Source organism: Perognathus longimembris, chromosome 9 (genome assembly GCF_023159225.1).
Source record: "Perognathus longimembris pacificus isolate PPM17 chromosome 9, ASM2315922v1, whole genome shotgun sequence".
Lineage (NCBI taxonomy): Eukaryota > Metazoa > Chordata > Mammalia > Rodentia > Heteromyidae > Perognathus > Perognathus longimembris.
In genome coordinates this window covers 55,042,135-55,059,526 of record NC_063169.1, presented here as the reverse complement: position 1 = coordinate 55,059,526, position 17,392 = coordinate 55,042,135, and the positions used below count along the sequence as shown (strand labels likewise).

Genomic DNA, 17,392 nt, shown 5'->3' with positions numbered 1-17,392 from the left:
CTAGCACTCCAGTACACCTGTGCGGTTGTATGTGTGCACACTACAAGAAGGGTGGTTGAGGAAAGTATCCAGCTGCATACCTAGTCTACTGGAAGTAGCACAGAGTTTTTGTTGGGCAGTGGACTGGGTTACTTTGGGGTCTGTAGACTCTTAGAGCAGAGATGGGCCTTGGAGGGAGATCCCATGTAAAGTGGTAGACTGCATTGGAGTGTTTATGTATTTTCTGCCGAGATAATGTATATGTATATGTTTGAAGGGCTTCTCTGAATTTAAGATTCTTCTGCCTCAGTCCTCAGTGCTGGGATTACAGATGTATACCACCATCCCTGGCTTATTTTTAGATTGTGTGTGTGTGTATGTGTTATGTGTGTGTATACACACATCACATACTTACATACACATAAACTTCATGTAGCTGTGCAAAAGGATTTCAATTTAATAAGTCAGAATATATTTTAGATTTTTTTTCTTCTTCAAGGTTAATACTCTACAACTTGAGCCACAGCTTCACTTCCACCTTTTTAATAGTTCATAGGAGATAAGAGTCTCACATACTTTCTTGCTTGGTCCGCCTTAAAACCTTGACCCTCAGATCTTGGTCTCCTAAGTAGTTAGGGTTACAGGTGAGAGCCAGTAGCACCTGACGTTGTTTTAGATTCTTGAAAGTATCCTTTAGTCTGAAGAATAGCCTTAGATGTTTGAACTTTGAGGTCAGCCACTAGTATTCGGCATATTTTATCATTTTCCCCCCAGTGGCCAAAGTGGACCTATTATTTTTAGTGTAGAGCTGAAGCAGACCCAGAGCAGGTGGTGATAGTGAAGCTCTGGCCCAGTGATGTGTGGCATCATAGAGTCCCTGGCTCCAGGGGCCATACTGTCACTTTGCTGTCCAGTCTCAGTGCCTGTTTTCTTAGTTTACTGAGATGCCTGTCCCAGAAACATTTTGTTCTTCCTTTACAAATGTCCCAATCCTTGTAAGCATGTAGAAGCATTTCCTACAGTCTCACTGTGTTGGAGAAGATGTGCAATACTATGCATTATAACTTTTAATCGGTTTATTTTCAAGCAAATTTGTTAGTAAATTAGCTCAATGCTGAACAAAGCAAAGCACGAAGGACCTGGTCTCTACTTGTTACTTGCTCACTTTACGCTGGGTTTCACATTGGGGAAAGGAATGGAGAGACAGGTGTCTGTGGTGAAAAGGACTCTTAGAATCCTAGGACCAACCCATTACACGGGCACCAGGGAAGGGCTGTACCCAAATGCATAGCCAGAGCTGTAGATGATTTGCATTAGAGGCCAGGGGGCTGGGCCTGCAGCTAGTTGATCTAGTATAGTTCTGTGTCTCACTATGATTCCTCTGATAGGATGATCTTTCAAAGCTGCAGAAGGATAACCCCAGAGGCCAGCTAGAGGAGGTTGTCCTTGGCCCTGGTGCTGCTGGTGGCAGGCAGGAGAGGTAACAGGTGCAAGTGTGGCTACATTTCACCTGTGCTGCAAGCTGGGAGTGAAGAAAAGTGGAGTCTATCCTCCTGGAAGTGTATTTCTTTTAAATCCAGTTCCTTCAGCCACTTAGGAATGGTGTATGTGTGTGTGTGTGTGTGTGTGTATAAGTGTATAAAACTGTACCACGCATTCAGATCCCTTCTCAAAATTGCACGTTCACAGGCAGGGTCTGGGAAGGCATGAATCGGGTCTTTAAATCCCCAGACGTCTGCCTGCCCTCTGCCTGCCACAAGCTTGCCTTTCCATAGTTGTGCTGGAGTTGAGAAGTTTGCCCGGCCTCGGAAGTGTAGCCGGTGGGGGGGGGCGGGGCCTCGGCTGGCCAATGAGGGGCCCCGTGTGCGGGCAGGCCTATCGTCTTTCCCCGGGGCGCTCACTCTGTAATCCAAGCCGTGGCCACGCAGCCCGGTTTATTGTTTGTGGAGTCCTGTGGCTCCCGAGCGCTTCCCAGACGGGAACCAGGGCGAGTGGGCGGTTTATGATCCTGCGGTGGGCCGGGTTAAGTGGGCCGAGTCCTTTGATTTCTCCCAAGAAACCTGTATGGGTGAACTTCAAACTGGGGGCGCGCCTGCTGCTGGATCTTTTTCTCCGGGGTGAGGCTGGCTGGCTGGGGAGGAAGGATGCCTGGGAGAGGGGTAGGATTACCGTCGGGGATGCTAGGGACACCCCAGGAGCCACGCCTTGGTCCTGTTCTGCGCACAAAGTCCTGACAAGTGAGCCTGAAATATGATCACCCTGCTTCGTTTTTAAACTTGTCATTTAAAAAAAAAAATCTGTGGATATTCTCACCCCCAGAAACTGAGTATCACAATGTGAGGAGCGCGCAACATTTATTTTATATATATATTTTTGACGTCCTCAAGCCTTCCTTTTCCTTTGCCTGTGAATTGCGGACACAGACACAGTCTTGCACGGTGCCAAGCCTGACTCTCAACATTGTCTGACTGAGAAAGAGGAAGAGCAGCTCCCCTCCCTTCAAGGACCCCCCTGGGCCAATTTTTAAAACCCGAGCTTTTTGTCTGGGGGCTGCCTTTTGTCTCTAGTGGATGCTGCCGTGAAGGAAGATGAAAAAGGAGGGCTCATCAGGGTCCTGCAGACTCCAGCCACATCCAGGCTCTCTCTCCCGGGCTGTGAGCTGGATAAATTTCTCCTCCTTGTCCAAGCAGACAAAGAGGCTGTTTCGCAGCGATGGGGAGCTGTCGGTTTGTGGGCAGCAGGTGGAAACTGATGATGACAACTGGATATACAGAACCCATCCCAGAAAAGGTGACTTGACTTTTCTTTGTGCATTTATAATTGGGGGGGAGGGAAAGCTTATTATATACAATTCTTTGTTTCTATCAACTGATTTTCCTGTCCTGATTTTTGCCCTTCTAAGAGTTTCATTTTGTGTGTGTGTGTGGGGGGGGGGGGTGTCCGTATTTGTATTGGAAGTCAGCATCGTTCATTTGCTTAAATGGCTAAAATAAAAATGCCCCTCCATGTAGATTGATTGTGAGATTGTGTTGCTTCCAAAAGGGTTTAAGTAGCTGTTACTTGCCCTCAGCAAGCACTCTGCCTGCCTCCCTCTCTCCTACCTTTCCTCCCTTCCTTCCAACTCCTGTGAGTTGTATAAAGTTCAGCTGGGACTCTGCTGATGGGACAGGGAGCTTTTTCTGAGACCATATTTGAGATTGAATCCCTTCTGTATGTTTCCTCTGAGAGAGTAAGTTGCTTGACTGATTAGACAGGTGTTAGTATGGGGCCTTGAGGGAAATAGTCACACAAGGAAGGGCTTACCTTTGATACTTTGGCCAAAAAGTGTTTTTGGATTCCTCCCAGGGTCCTTCTCTGTTCTCAGGATTGGCATATTTTGTGTCCTTCAAAGGGAAGGAAAAACACCAGTTGTGCTGGGAGAGAGGGAAATACTTCAGTATTTCTTAGCACTCTCTGTTTTGTCGGTAGAATTTCTTAGTTCTTCCTCTCAGAATGTTTTCTGTGGGGGTCTGAATTGTTAAGCTCTAAAATGGTTTCTCCCCTGCCTGGTAGGGAAAGCACTGTTTAAGAATTACAAAGGAGCCCAGTGCAGCAATTGTTCTTCCTTATCTCATTCCTCTTGGCCTAGAGACCCCACTCATTCTCCTCTTTTGGGAATCAAAACTGCTGAAATGAAAGAGAATCTGCTAAACTGACTGTGTGCTTTTGGGGACCATAATTATTCTGTGCAGACTGAGGATTCAAGGTATCCCTTCTTCTGAGTGTGTGTGTGTGTGTGTGTGTGTGTGAAGCTATTTGTACTTGACTATTAAACTGTAGTACAGGAGTGCTCTGTGAAGATGTAGGTTTATTAGCTCAAGAAGGTGGTGATACAGTGCTTGAAATGCCTCCTTTTAGTTCAGACCCTACATGATTGCCAAGCATTAGAAGTGGCGTTTGTGCTTTTTGGCCAGTGCCTTGTAGTTTAGTAAGTCCATGAACTTTACTTTTCTAAATCAGGAATGAGCTGTGGTTTTGGTAAATGGTTGGGTTGCAGTGTTTGAAGCAAAAATGTTTGTAGGGTGGGTGCAGTGTGCTGTGGTTCCACAAGGGTGGAGTTTTGATTCCCTCGGCCTTTGCCAAAGGTGGCTTCTTAAGTCTTGCTCTGCTTTAAATTAACCACTGTCAAGTTCCTGTTGAAGACTGTGTACATATGAGATTATGTGCCCTTTCACCTTCCTTTGTAGATGGCTCATCTAAATTAACATTAAATGGAAAGGTACTGTGAATTTGCATGCACTGGTTGGAGTTGGGAAATGAAGCAAGTACTGTACACTTGAGTTGTGGAAAATAAAGAAGTCCTTGTAAAGGACTGGGGAAACTTGTAAAGGGAGGGAGGGCTTGTTTATGCACGAATACAAAAGATAGTGCAGTAGGGTTGCAGTAGCCTAATGAGGGTAAGTGGAGGGGTAACACAGTGTATAAATTATATACCTTGACATGGAGTTTGGGAGGATCCTTCACAACTTGCCTATATATCAGAACCCACAGTATTAGAGTTGGCTTTCACACTTGACTTACAAAAGAGGACGGCCTCCCATCTTGGACATACTCTGTTTCAGAGACGTGTTGTGACAATTGGCATTTATTCCACATAATTCTTTCCCTGGGAGAAAAGTGGAAGTGACCTTGGTTTACACCAGCAGCAGATCAAAAGAAAAAAGTCCTGAAGGTTTTTTTCTTAGGAAACTCAAAGAAGTTTAAACTCCAGCTTGGGTTATAGGCATCATTCTGATACTACTATTTTTTGAGTGTATTTAAAATGTTACCAGAATAGTAGTTCCTCAAACCTACTATCTCAGATACTCAGGATGTTGAGATTGGGAAGATAGTGGTTCAGTGCCAGGCTGGGCAAAAAGTTAGCAAAACCCTTCCCTGTATCTCAACAACTAAACCATGTATGTGGTCCACGTCTGTATTCCCAGCTGTGAGGGAGACGTAGATAGTGTCTTACCTGTCCAGCCTTATCCTCCTATCTAAAATAAAATAAGGAAATCTAGAATGGGTGGGGGCATTCGTGGCTCAAGTGGTAAATTACTTGCCTAACAAGCTTGATGCCCAGAATGTAAACAGTACTGCCCCCCAAAAGGAAAAATACAAGTTACCAAAAGTGTTGCTATCTCCAAAGCAATCACCTCTAAGTGCTTAGGCTTTTGTTCCAGCACAGCCTAAGTCTTAAAACTCTCTTGTATTACTATTTGCACATAGGAAAGTAAGAATGAGTTGAGTTAAGGGCAAAGATCAGTTCTAAAAGAGTGTAAAAACTTTTTTTTGAAAGACATCCTTCAAAGCTTTCTACTAAGGATGAGGCCATTATGGGGCATGGTGATGTATGTAGACCCTGCTGTTGCCTATACCTGTAATCCCTGCACTTGGGACGCTGGAGGATTCTGAATGTGAGGACAGCCTAGGCTACCTAACAAGACCCTGTCTCAAAAATAAACCTTGCCTACACACCAATGACCATTCTTAGATTCCATGTAATGTGACCCACTGCAATGGTGGATGATGTTTGAACCTAATCATAAATCCAAGGCTGTGTCTTCTTAAGTATGAGATTCAACGACTCCTGAGTGATTGCTTTCATCAGATGCCTGCATAGTTAAAAAGAGGGAGGGAGGATTGTAGATGAGACTGCAGATCTTCTCATGTGGAGCCGAGAGACAGGAAGTCTTCCTAAGTACTGTACGCAGAATATAAAGACACACAGGCTTTATGCTTCTAATGGAGAAGTAGCTGAGCCATGCAAGGAGGGAAATGAAGGTTAAGTGTGAAGAGTGTAATGTGTGGCAAGGAGATGGTCTGGCTGGAATATTTTCATGTGTTCTGTGGTCTTCCAGCTGCTAGTGTTAATGTGAACATTACAAAATAAGCAATCATCTCCCCCCCCCCCCCGCCTTTTTTAAACTTGAACTCAAGGCGTGGTACTATCCGAGCTTTTCTGCTTAAGCAGGCTGGCGCTCTACCACTTTGAGTCGCAGTGCCACATCTGGTTTTCTGGTGGTTAATTGGAGATAAGAGTCTTGTGGACTTTGCTGCCCTAGGCTGGCTTTGAATCACCATTCTCAGATCTCAGTCTCCCCAGTAGCTTGGATTATAGGCATGAGCCACTGGCACCCAGCTGAGCAAATGCTTCCTTACCAGCTCTGTAGAAGGTTCTGGGGGAAACAAATGGCTAGCAGTATTGGTTCTGTGCTTCCCATTCTTGCTTGCTCAAGTAAAAGCCTAAGGAGGTGGGGTAGTAAGTAGTGGGGTGCATGCTCATTGAGCAGAACATGTTTGTTGTTTTCCTCCCTGCTCCGCATTTAGCACATCAGCGCTGTGATTGATGATGGCAGGTCACACATTGGCAGGTCACAGATGCACAGTTATGGACATGCGAAGCCTGGTTTTAAACAGTATCTTCATTCTCTCCTCTGGATTTTCCCATTTGGGCTTAGCAGCATTACCAAATTTGAGTCATTTGGATTTCAGTATCTACTGTCCTTCCTAGTAAGTTCAAAAGTGGCCCAAGACAATTGAGGCTGGTGCTCTGAGGCAGAGTACACGTTCAGTGTGCATTAGTGTGCAGGCAGGCCCTGGGTTTCATCCTCATGCACTGCTCCCCTCTCTCCCGAAAGGGGGCCAGAGGATGACCTTAGTTTAGTAGATATAATGGACCATGAAAAACACATAAGAGCAGATAATCAGTTCTTGAGTTGGCTATATGTAAAGCAATTTCAACCCTTGCAGAAAACAGGATACATATTCACAATTACATGAGATTAAGAATGACTCCAGGTATTATAATGGAGAGAAAAGGCTTGAAGTCTACAGATAGCAAGTTGAGGCTCTTGTGTTTCTGTGTAAACAACCGTGCTTTATTATTTGTATTTTAATAGTAAAATCTTTAAAATTATGGGACTGAAGTACAGTTTATGATCCTTATAGAAACCAAAAGAGCCTTGGTAAATATTGTTAAAGTAGGATTCCAAATTTGTGATGGTTACTAAATAAGTTTTGTTTATTGAGAAGCTCACTTTATGTTGAAAAAAAAAATAGCAAAATGAGTTTTGTCCTAGCAGAAGAGGTAAGACGCATACTCTTATGCAGCAGATGTGGCATTAGTTCCCTTGTCAGCTTCCTACAGGAGCTGACATCTGTGGAAGGGACAAACAGCAAGTGCCACTTCATATTTGATCTGCTCCAATGAGATTGCCCTTTGTTGACCTGGGATTGTTTCATTTTTCTCGTCAGCAGTCTCTAGCTACCTCTCTGCCTTATTTATTGTAGAAAGGCCCATTTTTGGTAATTAGGTTGTAAGGCTTTACTGAAAAGATATCTTTTTTGATATCATTTCTTTATTTTAAAAAGTTTTTTTGACTTGTTTAGAGAATTCGATGCCTAGTGGAATTACTAGAAACATCTGAAAGGAAAGCATTTAAAGGAGTAACTTGTTACTAGACTCCAGTGGCTCCCACCTATAATCCCAAGTACTTGGGAAGTTGAGTTCTAGACAATCAAGGTCAGAAACCAGGCTAATCAGGAAAGTCCTCAAGACTTGTCTCCAAAATAACTAGCTAAAAGCCTTCCTGGAAGTATGACTCAAGTGACAGCACACCAACTGAACAAGCAAGCAGAACAAGTATAAGATGCCCTGAAAACAAAAGTAACTTCTTGCCGTGGCATACATCGGAAGTGAGCAGCCTGTGTCCTTTTCCCCTTGAAATGCCATTATGTGGTTAGGAAAACTTTTCTGTAAACTTCTTTACACATAGTTATTTCTAAAAATAATCTTCAAAGACCCTGCATATTTATTTAGGGTTCATTATGCTGTCCCTTGCAGTTATGGAATGCATTATATTTCCAGTTTTTTTTTTTTATAATTTCAGTGTTTTTCTGTTTCAACTATAATATTTTAAAAATCAGATTTGGTTTTTTTTAAAAACACTATTTTCTGTTGAATACTCCTGCTCACTCTAGTGGCCTGCTATGTTTGTACCCACCTATGCATCTTCAGAGTCCTCTGCATTTGTTCCCCTCCCTCCATCCCTCCCTGCCTACCTTTCTCCATCCCTCCCAACCTCTCTGTTTCTCTTCTCTCTCTCTCTCCTTCCTTCCTTCCTTCCTTCCTTCCTTCCTTCCTTCCTTCCTTCCTTCCTTCCTTCCTTCCTTCCTTCCTTCCTCCCTCCCTCCCTCCCTCCCTCCCTCCCTCCCTTCTCCCTCCTCCCTCCCTCCCTAGAGCTTGAACTCAAGGCCTTGTGTTCTTGCTTAGCTTATTTTGCTCAGAGCTTGCACTGTAACCACTTGCACTATACTTTCACTTCTGGCTTTTTGCTGGTTAATTGGAGATGATTTTCCTGCCTGGCCTGGCTTTGAACCACAGTTCTCAGATCTCAGCCTTATGAATAGGAGGATTACTTGTGTTAGCCACCGTTGCCTGGCTATCCTCTCATACTTCCCCAGTCTAGTCCCACGTTGATCTATCCTTGAGTCTCTTTACAAGAATGATCTTTCTAAAATGCAAATACAATTGAGTTACCTACCTCTTGGAGCTCCTCCAGTCTATGCTGTAATCCTTTTAACTGCAGGATTACACATAGCATGTAAACTTATTAGTCTTTCACAGTGCCAGGAACTTGTATTGTCCATTTCCTCCCCGTGCCAGCATGCTCCAGCCCCCTCCTTTGCCTGGCAACTTCCTACTTAACCTTCCAAACTCACTTTAAATCTCCGGGATGTCTTCCTTAATCCCTCAGAGCAGAGCAGATTCCTTCCTTTTCTGTTGTTTCTCTACTTTCTTCATCCCTCAGTAACTGCGTGTAACATACACTGGATTATACGTATTTGCTTATGTGTGTGTGTGGTGAACTTGATTGTGAACTCTTTAGGACAGAGATCCAGCCACACTTAGATTTTGTGGGTCTATGTGCTGGTTAAATGGTTGCTATGATGACATCATAACTCATCAGGCTGATGGTGCCATTTGCTGGGGTTGATGTGCTAACTTCTATCTGAATGTGGTTGAATGGTGGACTGCCTATATAGCACTGTGTGGTTGGTATCTGATTTTCCCCCCACTGGAGCAAAAGAGAGGATTCACTTTAAGGAGCACAATTTTGGTGTCAGCCTGCTGTTTACTGTTGCTGTACTCAAGTTGTGTGTGCATCAGACACCTTGTAGAAATGTTATGCTGTGGTTTTGCCCAGTGACTAAAGTTGACTTTAGTGAGCAGAGATTAGCTGTAGGATGGGTGATACTGAGTCTGGTAAAGAGTCATTGCTGCACTTCCTCCATTCCCATTCTCCCTTCCCTCCTTCCCCTCACTGGGCTGCCAGGAACTCCTGATCTCAGCCTCCTGAGTAGCTGGGATTATAGAGGCAAAGAACTGGCACTCAGGTGCTATAGTCCTTTCTTAACGCTTTTTCCCCTGCTCTCACTTTTGTGCCTTTCCTGCCACCAGATAAATGGCGGCTCCCCACATCTCTGATCTTCTTGAACATCAAATGTGAATCAGTGCTTGGAGTTCAGTGGTTTTCCTTCTTAGACAGTATTCTCTAAAACCTGTGTAATATGCCTCCCTGCCGGTTACCCAGCTCTCCTCCTCTTCTGGAAAGGGGCACAGGTATCTTCCTGCTTTCTACCATGCCATGTCCCTTGAGCCAATCTTCTCTCCAAATCATCTCTGCCACCTTCCTCCCTTCACCTCCTCAGATCTTTATTCCACAGGCATCCTAGTGATCACACTTAGCTGTACATCTTACCCTTAATTTGGTTTTTATATTCTCTAGCTCTTCTTTTCTCCAAAGCACTTAACCACCATCTAATATATTCTATATTTTATGCATTTATGTTAAGATCAATCTGTATCTTTTAAGTAGAATTTAACGTGGAAGACAAAGAGGGATTTGTATTTTGGTTATTGGTATTTCCTCAAGCCTGGATGAATGAATGATGATGCAAAGAGCTGGTCAGGACCTCTTGTGTTTTGTTTCTGTCACTATTTGTGTGAACTGAACAAGTTGCGCAGTCTCTTTCAGCTCTATTTTCATTTCTGTAAAATGAGATAATGCCTATTTACCAAATGGATTGGTAGTAGGCACAACTTGTTGAATGAGCAGTGTATGTGTTTTTATGATGCTAGTTTATGAATTGGATGTTTATATTTAATACTACAGGCCACTAACTATTGCCAGTCCATTAAGTTGGAGAACATATCTTCTCACTAGCATGGTGTATACTATTCTGTAGATTTTCCAGTATAAAAGCAAATGTTTTTAAGCCAGGCACTGATGGTTCACATCTGTAATCCTGGCTACTCAGGAGGCTGAAATCTGAGGATTGTGGTTCAAAACCAGCCCGGGCAGAAAAGTCCATGAGACTCTTATCTCCAATTAACCACCCAAAAACCTGGACGTGAAGTTGAGCTCAAAGTGGTTAACCTTGAGCTTTTTAAAAGAGCTCAGGGATAGCTCCTAGGCCCAAAGTTTAAGCCCCATGATCTACTCCCCCCTCCCCCAAAAAAGGTGTTTTGGGAATGGCTGTATATAGCCTAGGCAGCTCAAGAGAAAGACAGCACTTCTTTACCTAATTCTCCAAGGATTTTAATACTGCATTTATGTTAAATCCTGAAATGAACAAAATGCTAAATTGAAAGTCTTAGCTGAACCATCCCATCCAGCAATAGCTAGTATTAGACACGATTAATAATACTTTACATGTATTAATTTGTTTAATAGATATCGTATTAATTTGTTTAATAGATATTGTCTAGTTATGCTATGTGTTCATTGAAACTAATAATTGATTTGATAAGCAAGAAAAGGTCAGATCATTATAGAGAACCGAAAACTGGGCAGGAAAAAAATTCCAAATGTCCAGACAGAGAACCAAGCTTGCTTGCTTGCTTGCTTGCTTGTCTTTTCTTTCCCCTTCCTTCCTTCCTTCCTTCCTTCCTTCCTTCCTTCCTTCCTTCCTTCCTTCCTTCCTTCCTTCCTTCCTTCCTTCCTTCCTTCCTTCCTTCCTTCCTTCTTTCCCAGTCCTGGGGCTTGAACTCAGGGCCTGAGCACTGTCCCTGGCTTCTTTTTGCTCAAGGATAGCACTCTACCACTTCCACAGCGCTACTTCTGTTTTTTTCTGTTATAGTGCTGAGGAATCGAATCCAGGGCTTCATGCATGCTAGGCAAGCACTCTACTGCTAAGCCACATTCCCAACCCTGAAAACCAAGCTTTCTTTTCTTTTCTTTTTGCCAGTCTTAGGACTTGGACTGAGCACTGTCCCTGGCTTCTTTTTGCTCAAGGCTAGCACTCTTACCTCTTGAGCCACAGCGACACTTCTGGCCTTTTCTGCTTATGTGGTACTGAGGAATTGAACCCAGAGCTTCGTGCATGCTAGGCAAGCACGCTACCACTAAGCTACGTTTCCAACCCCCAAGCAGAGAAATGACATGTACCTGAATATTGGGGGGTCATATACTCCATGACCTTGGTTTCCAGGGAAATACTCTATACTGGGTACATGTTTCGTACTTGTATATTTTCAGCTCTTTGAGGCTATGTTTCCCATGACAGGGAGCTCTTGCTCCCTGTATTTGGCATAAAACAACACTTTGAGAAAAAAGCCAAGCTGAGGTGAGGACCTCTCCAGATGCTTTGTGAAATGACTTAAACGTGGGTTACCTGGAGTGGCCTGACCCAAAGACTTTTCCCAGAGAAGGCACTCATTAGGGTTGGTGGAATGCGGAAGAACTCTACCCTGCCATTTTCATGCCATCTTGTTTGAAGAAGACTGTGTTGGGAGCAGTAATGCCTAGAAGATATAGGAGGAAGGTGGCAATAAACTGGAGGGAAGAGGAGTGAGTAAGCCATACAGTGGGAAGAGATAATGAGGCTCCCTACTGGATGTGGAGAGACTTTGATCCCATCCCCCAAACAATGAAGTAATGGTCATCTCTGGGAATTGGCCATAGGTCTGAATAATAGTACTTGTGTGACTGATTGCACACTTCAAGTATTTCATAGTACACATTTTTAAGATGCAGTTTCATAAAAGGTCTCTACATTGTTGGACAAAAAAACATGGAACAATAATAAAGGTTCATGTAGTCACTGGTTAAAATAATTCTAGAAGACCAAATGAAAAGGCAGGTTTGAGTTCTGTGTATCTTTTATCTTTCTTTGAGGAAAACTTGAAAGCCACAAAGAGTTGCGATTTCAAGAAATTATATCACTTGAATTTTATTTAGTCTTTTCCATCAACTTGAAAAAGAAAGAATAACAAAGTTGTTGCTGCAGTTCCCTCTTTTCTCTGAGTTTCTTTTGCTTTGAAATTAGAAACATTCTCGCTAAAGGAGAAACTGGGTTTGTGGTGTTTCTGTATTGTATTCTGAGATAAACCTGGACACAGGTGTGCATTGCTTTTGTCTTGATTGGTGGAGGATTCTTTCCCAAAGCATTCAGGAGACAGTTGGTGAATTTGCCCTAGTGGGTGATTGTAGTTGCTACTTGATTTTGTTGCTATGAGCATGTGTTTTCCTGGCTAGCTTCCCAAACCGATGCCTGCATGTTGTTCTGCCCCAATGATCCCAGTTGTATTTACAAGGAAATTTTGAGGTGACCAGTGTCCGTTTTTTTGCTCTTCCTGCTTTGTAAAACTGGAGAAGGCAGATCTTCTCATTCACATTCTGTTGGCTCATCAGACCTTGGCTACATCCTAGACTCTGGGCATGTGCTGCTTTATTCAGTTGCTCTCTGCTCTTATATCATTGTAACCTGAAAAGATTATGTGGTCTCACTTGGGAAATCTGGGCAGTTATGTTCCAACTCTTCACTAATAAAGGTTTAGACAAAAACCCTATTAGTACATTGTTCCTCTAGTTTCTAAGAAAATTGAGATAGCTTTCTCTGTAATAAATGCTTATATCAAATGGGGAGGATCTTTTATTATTGTTATTTTAAAAATTAAGTAGGTGTACAAAAGGGCTTAAATTCTACAAGTCAGGTTATGAATGCAATGCATCTTGATCAATGTCACTTTTTCCATCATCATCTTTCTCCAGGAGGGGGATCTTATATACCGGAATTATGGTGTAAATATTTTCTTTTTGTTAGCTTAACTTCCAAAAGTTTTGCTGTATTTGGAGTAATATACTCTTAGCATTGGAATGAATCCATACATTGTTATGTGTGTATGCACACAAAAAGTTTTAAGAACTAGCTTACCTCTTCTGTATGTCTACATATATTCTTATTATCCCCTCTTGTTTTTTTAAACCAGTATTGTCAGTTCTGACCTAATTAGTTTTTTGGGGGGTGGGGGGAAGAAAGGGTGAGTCTTGGGGCTTGAACTCAGATCCTGGGCACTGTCCCCTGAGCTTTTTTGCTCCAGGCTAGGGCCCTACCACTTTGAACTAATTTCTGGTTTTCTAGTAGCTTGCTGGAGATAAGAATCTCAAGGACTTTCTTGCCTGGGGTAGTTTTGCAATCCTCAGACCTCAGCCTCCTAAGTAGCCAGGATTACGGGTGTGAGCCACTGGGCCCCAGCCCTAATTAGTTTTATGACTAAAGGTCACAGCCTTTTTTTTTTTTTTTTTTTTTTGCCAGTCCCGGGGCTTGAACTCAGGACCCGAGCACTGTCCCTGGCTTCTTTTTTTGCTCAAGGCTAGTGGCACTCTGCCAACTTGAACCACAGCACCACTTCTGGCCTTTTCTATATCTTTGGTGCTGAGGAATCGAACCCAGGGCTTCATGTATACGAGGCAAGCACGCTTGCCACTAGGCCATATTCCCAGCCCCAGCCTTTGATCAGAGCTTCCAGTGAACTTCTTTCAGTGGGATTTCATTTTGCTGTGTATCAGGTACTCTGTCCTGTGGTGTAGAATCCCATCCCACTATATGATGGAGTTTGTGGAGTGTCCCCCTGTGTGCGTGCATGCATTTTTGCACATTCCAGGTACTTTGAGATAGAATATGAATCCAGTATGTGCCAGTGAGCACCTAAGCTTTTATCCACTTGTGTTTCCCTGGGTGCCCCTGACCTAGGACCATGCAGGTATGTCAGAAGCCTTGAAAATTGCAGCAGTACTAAGGGCCATCCAGGTAAGCCTTGCTATTCATCACAGTGCAATGTGGAAGAGCCTGCTACCCTCAGGCGGATTCCTTTGCACCTGTTGGCCCACCCCAGGGAAAGCCTGTGAAGAGCACTGTCTGTCAAATCTCTTCTGCCTTAGATTTCTTTCTCATTGCGCTTTCTGCCCTAGTACTGCCTCTCTCCACAGGGGAAAATTAACTGAGATGTTTAGTTTGTGTTACTTTACTTTTGAATAGTCAGATTCTTGCCTTTGTGGACTGGATGGAGATCCTGTGTCTTAATTGGAAGGAAAGCAGCATTTTTATAGAGACATAAAAGCTACTGTGGTAAAACTGATGATTAGTTAGAGGTACTTTTCTAAATTGTAGCCCTGTGGACTGTATGCTTGTGTGCATAAGATAGGAGAAAAGCATGCCTTTTGCTTGTTGGTATTTCCATATCACTTAAGCATTCCTTGATTACTCCTTGGAAAACTAAATTCAAAATACATTGTTCCTAACATCTTGCTGTTGTGCACAGTCCCTGTGGAGTGCGTGGGTATGCAAGCTTAGCTTTACAAGATGGTTCCAGGGTTTGGACTCAGGGCCTAGTGTTTGCTATGCAGGTGTTGAGCCATACCTCAAGGCATTTTGCTTTTAGTTTGTTTTTCAGATAAGGTGTGTGCTTTTGGATGGGGCTTCCTACCCAATGCTTCTACCTCCATCCCATCCTCCTGCCTCCTATGTAGCTGAGATTACAGGCAAGCACTACCACATCTGACTTGCCACCCCCCCCCGCCCCCTTTTGAGGGGTAGATTGTATTAGAGTTTGAACTCGGGATTCCTGTGCGTGCTAGACAGATATTCTATTGCTGAGCCATGTGTCCAGCCCTTTATTGTACTGGCTATTTTTAAGGTAGGATATGGATATCTGCTTGGTCACACACCTAGTCCATGATCTGCCTATTTTAGGCTTCCCATTGTAACAGAGAAAACAGGTGTGTTGCTGCCACACACACCTTCTTTCCTTTGAGATGGAGTCTTGCAAATTTTTCTGTCCAGGCTGTCTGGGAACTTGCATTTCTCAATTTCAGCCTTCTATGCAGCCAGGATGATAGGTGCATGCCATCATGCCCAGATACATGTTGAGAAAAGGTCTCAGGTGTCTACTTGGACTATCCTTGAACACAGTAGGTATGAGCCTCTGGTACCTAGCTCTGGCATGACAAGGTCTTGCTAACTTTTTTCCCAGGTTGACCTTGAACCACTGTCCTCCCATTTCTTCCTCTATAGTAGCTGTTATTAGTCTCGTGTGCCACCATGCCTGACCCTCTCATATCTTTTCTTCACTTCATCTGCTTTTACTTATTTTTTTGTTGGTCATGGGGCTTGAACCCTGGGCCTGGGCACTGTCTCAGAGCTCTTCAGCTAAGGCTAGCACTCTACTACTTGAGCCACAGCGCCACTTCTAGTTTTCTGGTGGTTACTTGGAGATAAGAGTCTCATGGACTTTCCTGCCTGGACTGGCTTTGAACCACAGTCTCAGATCTCAGCCTACTGAGTAGCTAGGATTACAGGTGTCTAGTTTTAAAAAGTCAAAATATGGTGAAGATAAGAAAATATTTTTATTATTTAAAGTCAGTTCTGTTTCCATAAATATATTTGCTCCTTAACTTCAAGTAACACTTGGCCTTCATTCATATAAATAAAAAATTATATATAATTATGACTGAGGAAGCTGACCTGATTTTTTTCCATGAATTTCTCAATTCACATGAATTGTTTAATATTGTGTTGAAATGATGTCAATCCCCAAGATAGGCCCACAGTAGTTGCTTGGGGTTGGGGTGTGGCTCAGTTGATTAAACACTAGCTAATAAGCAAAATCATCGGGTACTGAGTTTGAGTCCTGGTCTCAGACCTAAAAAAGAACAAAAGAAAAAGCTGAAGAATTGTTTGAATGCAACTTATATTAATCAAAAAACAATAAAAATAAAATTTCTGTTACTCAAGCAATGAGGTAATTCAAGAAACACTACTTTTCTGTCTGGCTTTCTGCACACTGGAGAAGTGATCTAAGAGGTTCTCTTGAGAGGAAAGGGTTTTGGTCCCACATAGTTAATCTGTGTGTCAGTTGTAAAAAATCTCAGAGGCAGTGACAATTTTAAATATCTGTTTGTTTTCTGATGAAATAAAAATTTTGATAATTCTGTCGGGATTTTGTTTACCTAAGTAGAGAAGGCAACTTAAATAATTACTTCGATCTAACTGAAGTAATGGCCGTGTAGTTTTCTCTCGGTGCCATTGAGAAGATTTTTTAATAAGTGTTTGTGTGTTGTCTGTAAATCTGGGTTATGAAGGGATCCAGGTAGAGTTACCTTAACAGCAAGGATAAGATGTTGGGGCTGTATGGAGCCTCACTCACTGTTAGCCTAGTCTGAAAGAGAGGATCTGGAGAGGTTAAGTTAGCTTGCTGAAGACCTCAGGACCTATGGAAGCCCGGTGAGGTTTGGTCAGTCGCTTGCTTTATCTCTTCTTAAAAGGCATTGTGAGCGTGTCACTTTAATTTCGGCATTCCTGACTGCCTTGGGAAGGTCAAGTGACAGATTCCTTTGCTGACCTTGCAGAGCAGGCTTTGGAAGCCCTTTGTTTACCCTGGATCATAAAGAAGGTTTTCTAAGCAGATGTACAGGGGACCAGCAACTTACTAATGGTAGCAAAGACAAATGGGGGGAAAATACCAGCCCTGAACACCAGCCCCTGGTGTCAGTCTTATTCCACTCAAAATCAAAATGCATTCTGCTTTCAAAGAATGAAAGGGAGGTGAATGCAACACACTCCTAGCCTCCACACTGCTGCTCTTCTTTTGTGTGAACTAAAGCCCCTATGCTGGTTGAATAACTTAGTAGAGCCCCCACAAACATACCTGCCTCCAGTGAAACAAATGCACTTTTTACATATTGCATTTGGTATTCAGTTTTTGGCATTTAGCTTTTTCCTCTCAAGTGCCTGGAGAGTTATCAAGTAAGAGTTAACAACCACATTTGCAGAGCTATATTGAATAAAAATAGAACGCAGGTAAATCTGAGCCATTACTATGAACAGAGTTCACTGGAATTTAGCTTTGCTGACATTATACTCAAAAGAGGACAGCGAAATAAAACTGGATTGGAAAAGGAAAAGGCTCAGGTCATGTTGGACATGATCAAAGAGGTGGGTAGCAAGAGCTGAGTTTGTGGGAGGCCCATTCCTCGTGGACCTCATAGCCCTGCGGTTACCGCGCACTGTAGCACACACTCCACCCCTGAAATTGACCTGCCAATTTGAA

At 43.1% G+C, this 17,392-nt stretch overlaps 1 protein-coding gene across 6 annotated transcripts in view; it reads left to right on the top strand.

Annotated features, from left to right (window-relative positions):
* Window positions 1–17,392, top strand: part of Nhsl1 (NHS like 1) — a 201,651-nt gene that overhangs the window by 84,761 nt on the left and 99,498 nt on the right. For 2 of the 6 annotated variants that reach the window (XM_048354179.1, XM_048354177.1), the window contains exon 1: window positions 2,531–2,769. The exons of the other annotated variants lie outside the window; for them this stretch is intronic. In XM_048354179.1, coding sequence (XP_048210136.1) covers window positions 2,568–2,769 — 202 coding nt within the window. In that variant the 5' untranslated portion in view covers window positions 2,531–2,567. Of the gene's footprint in view, window positions 1–2,530; window positions 2,770–17,392 lie in introns of those variants that run through there. 6 annotated transcript variants of the gene reach the window in all.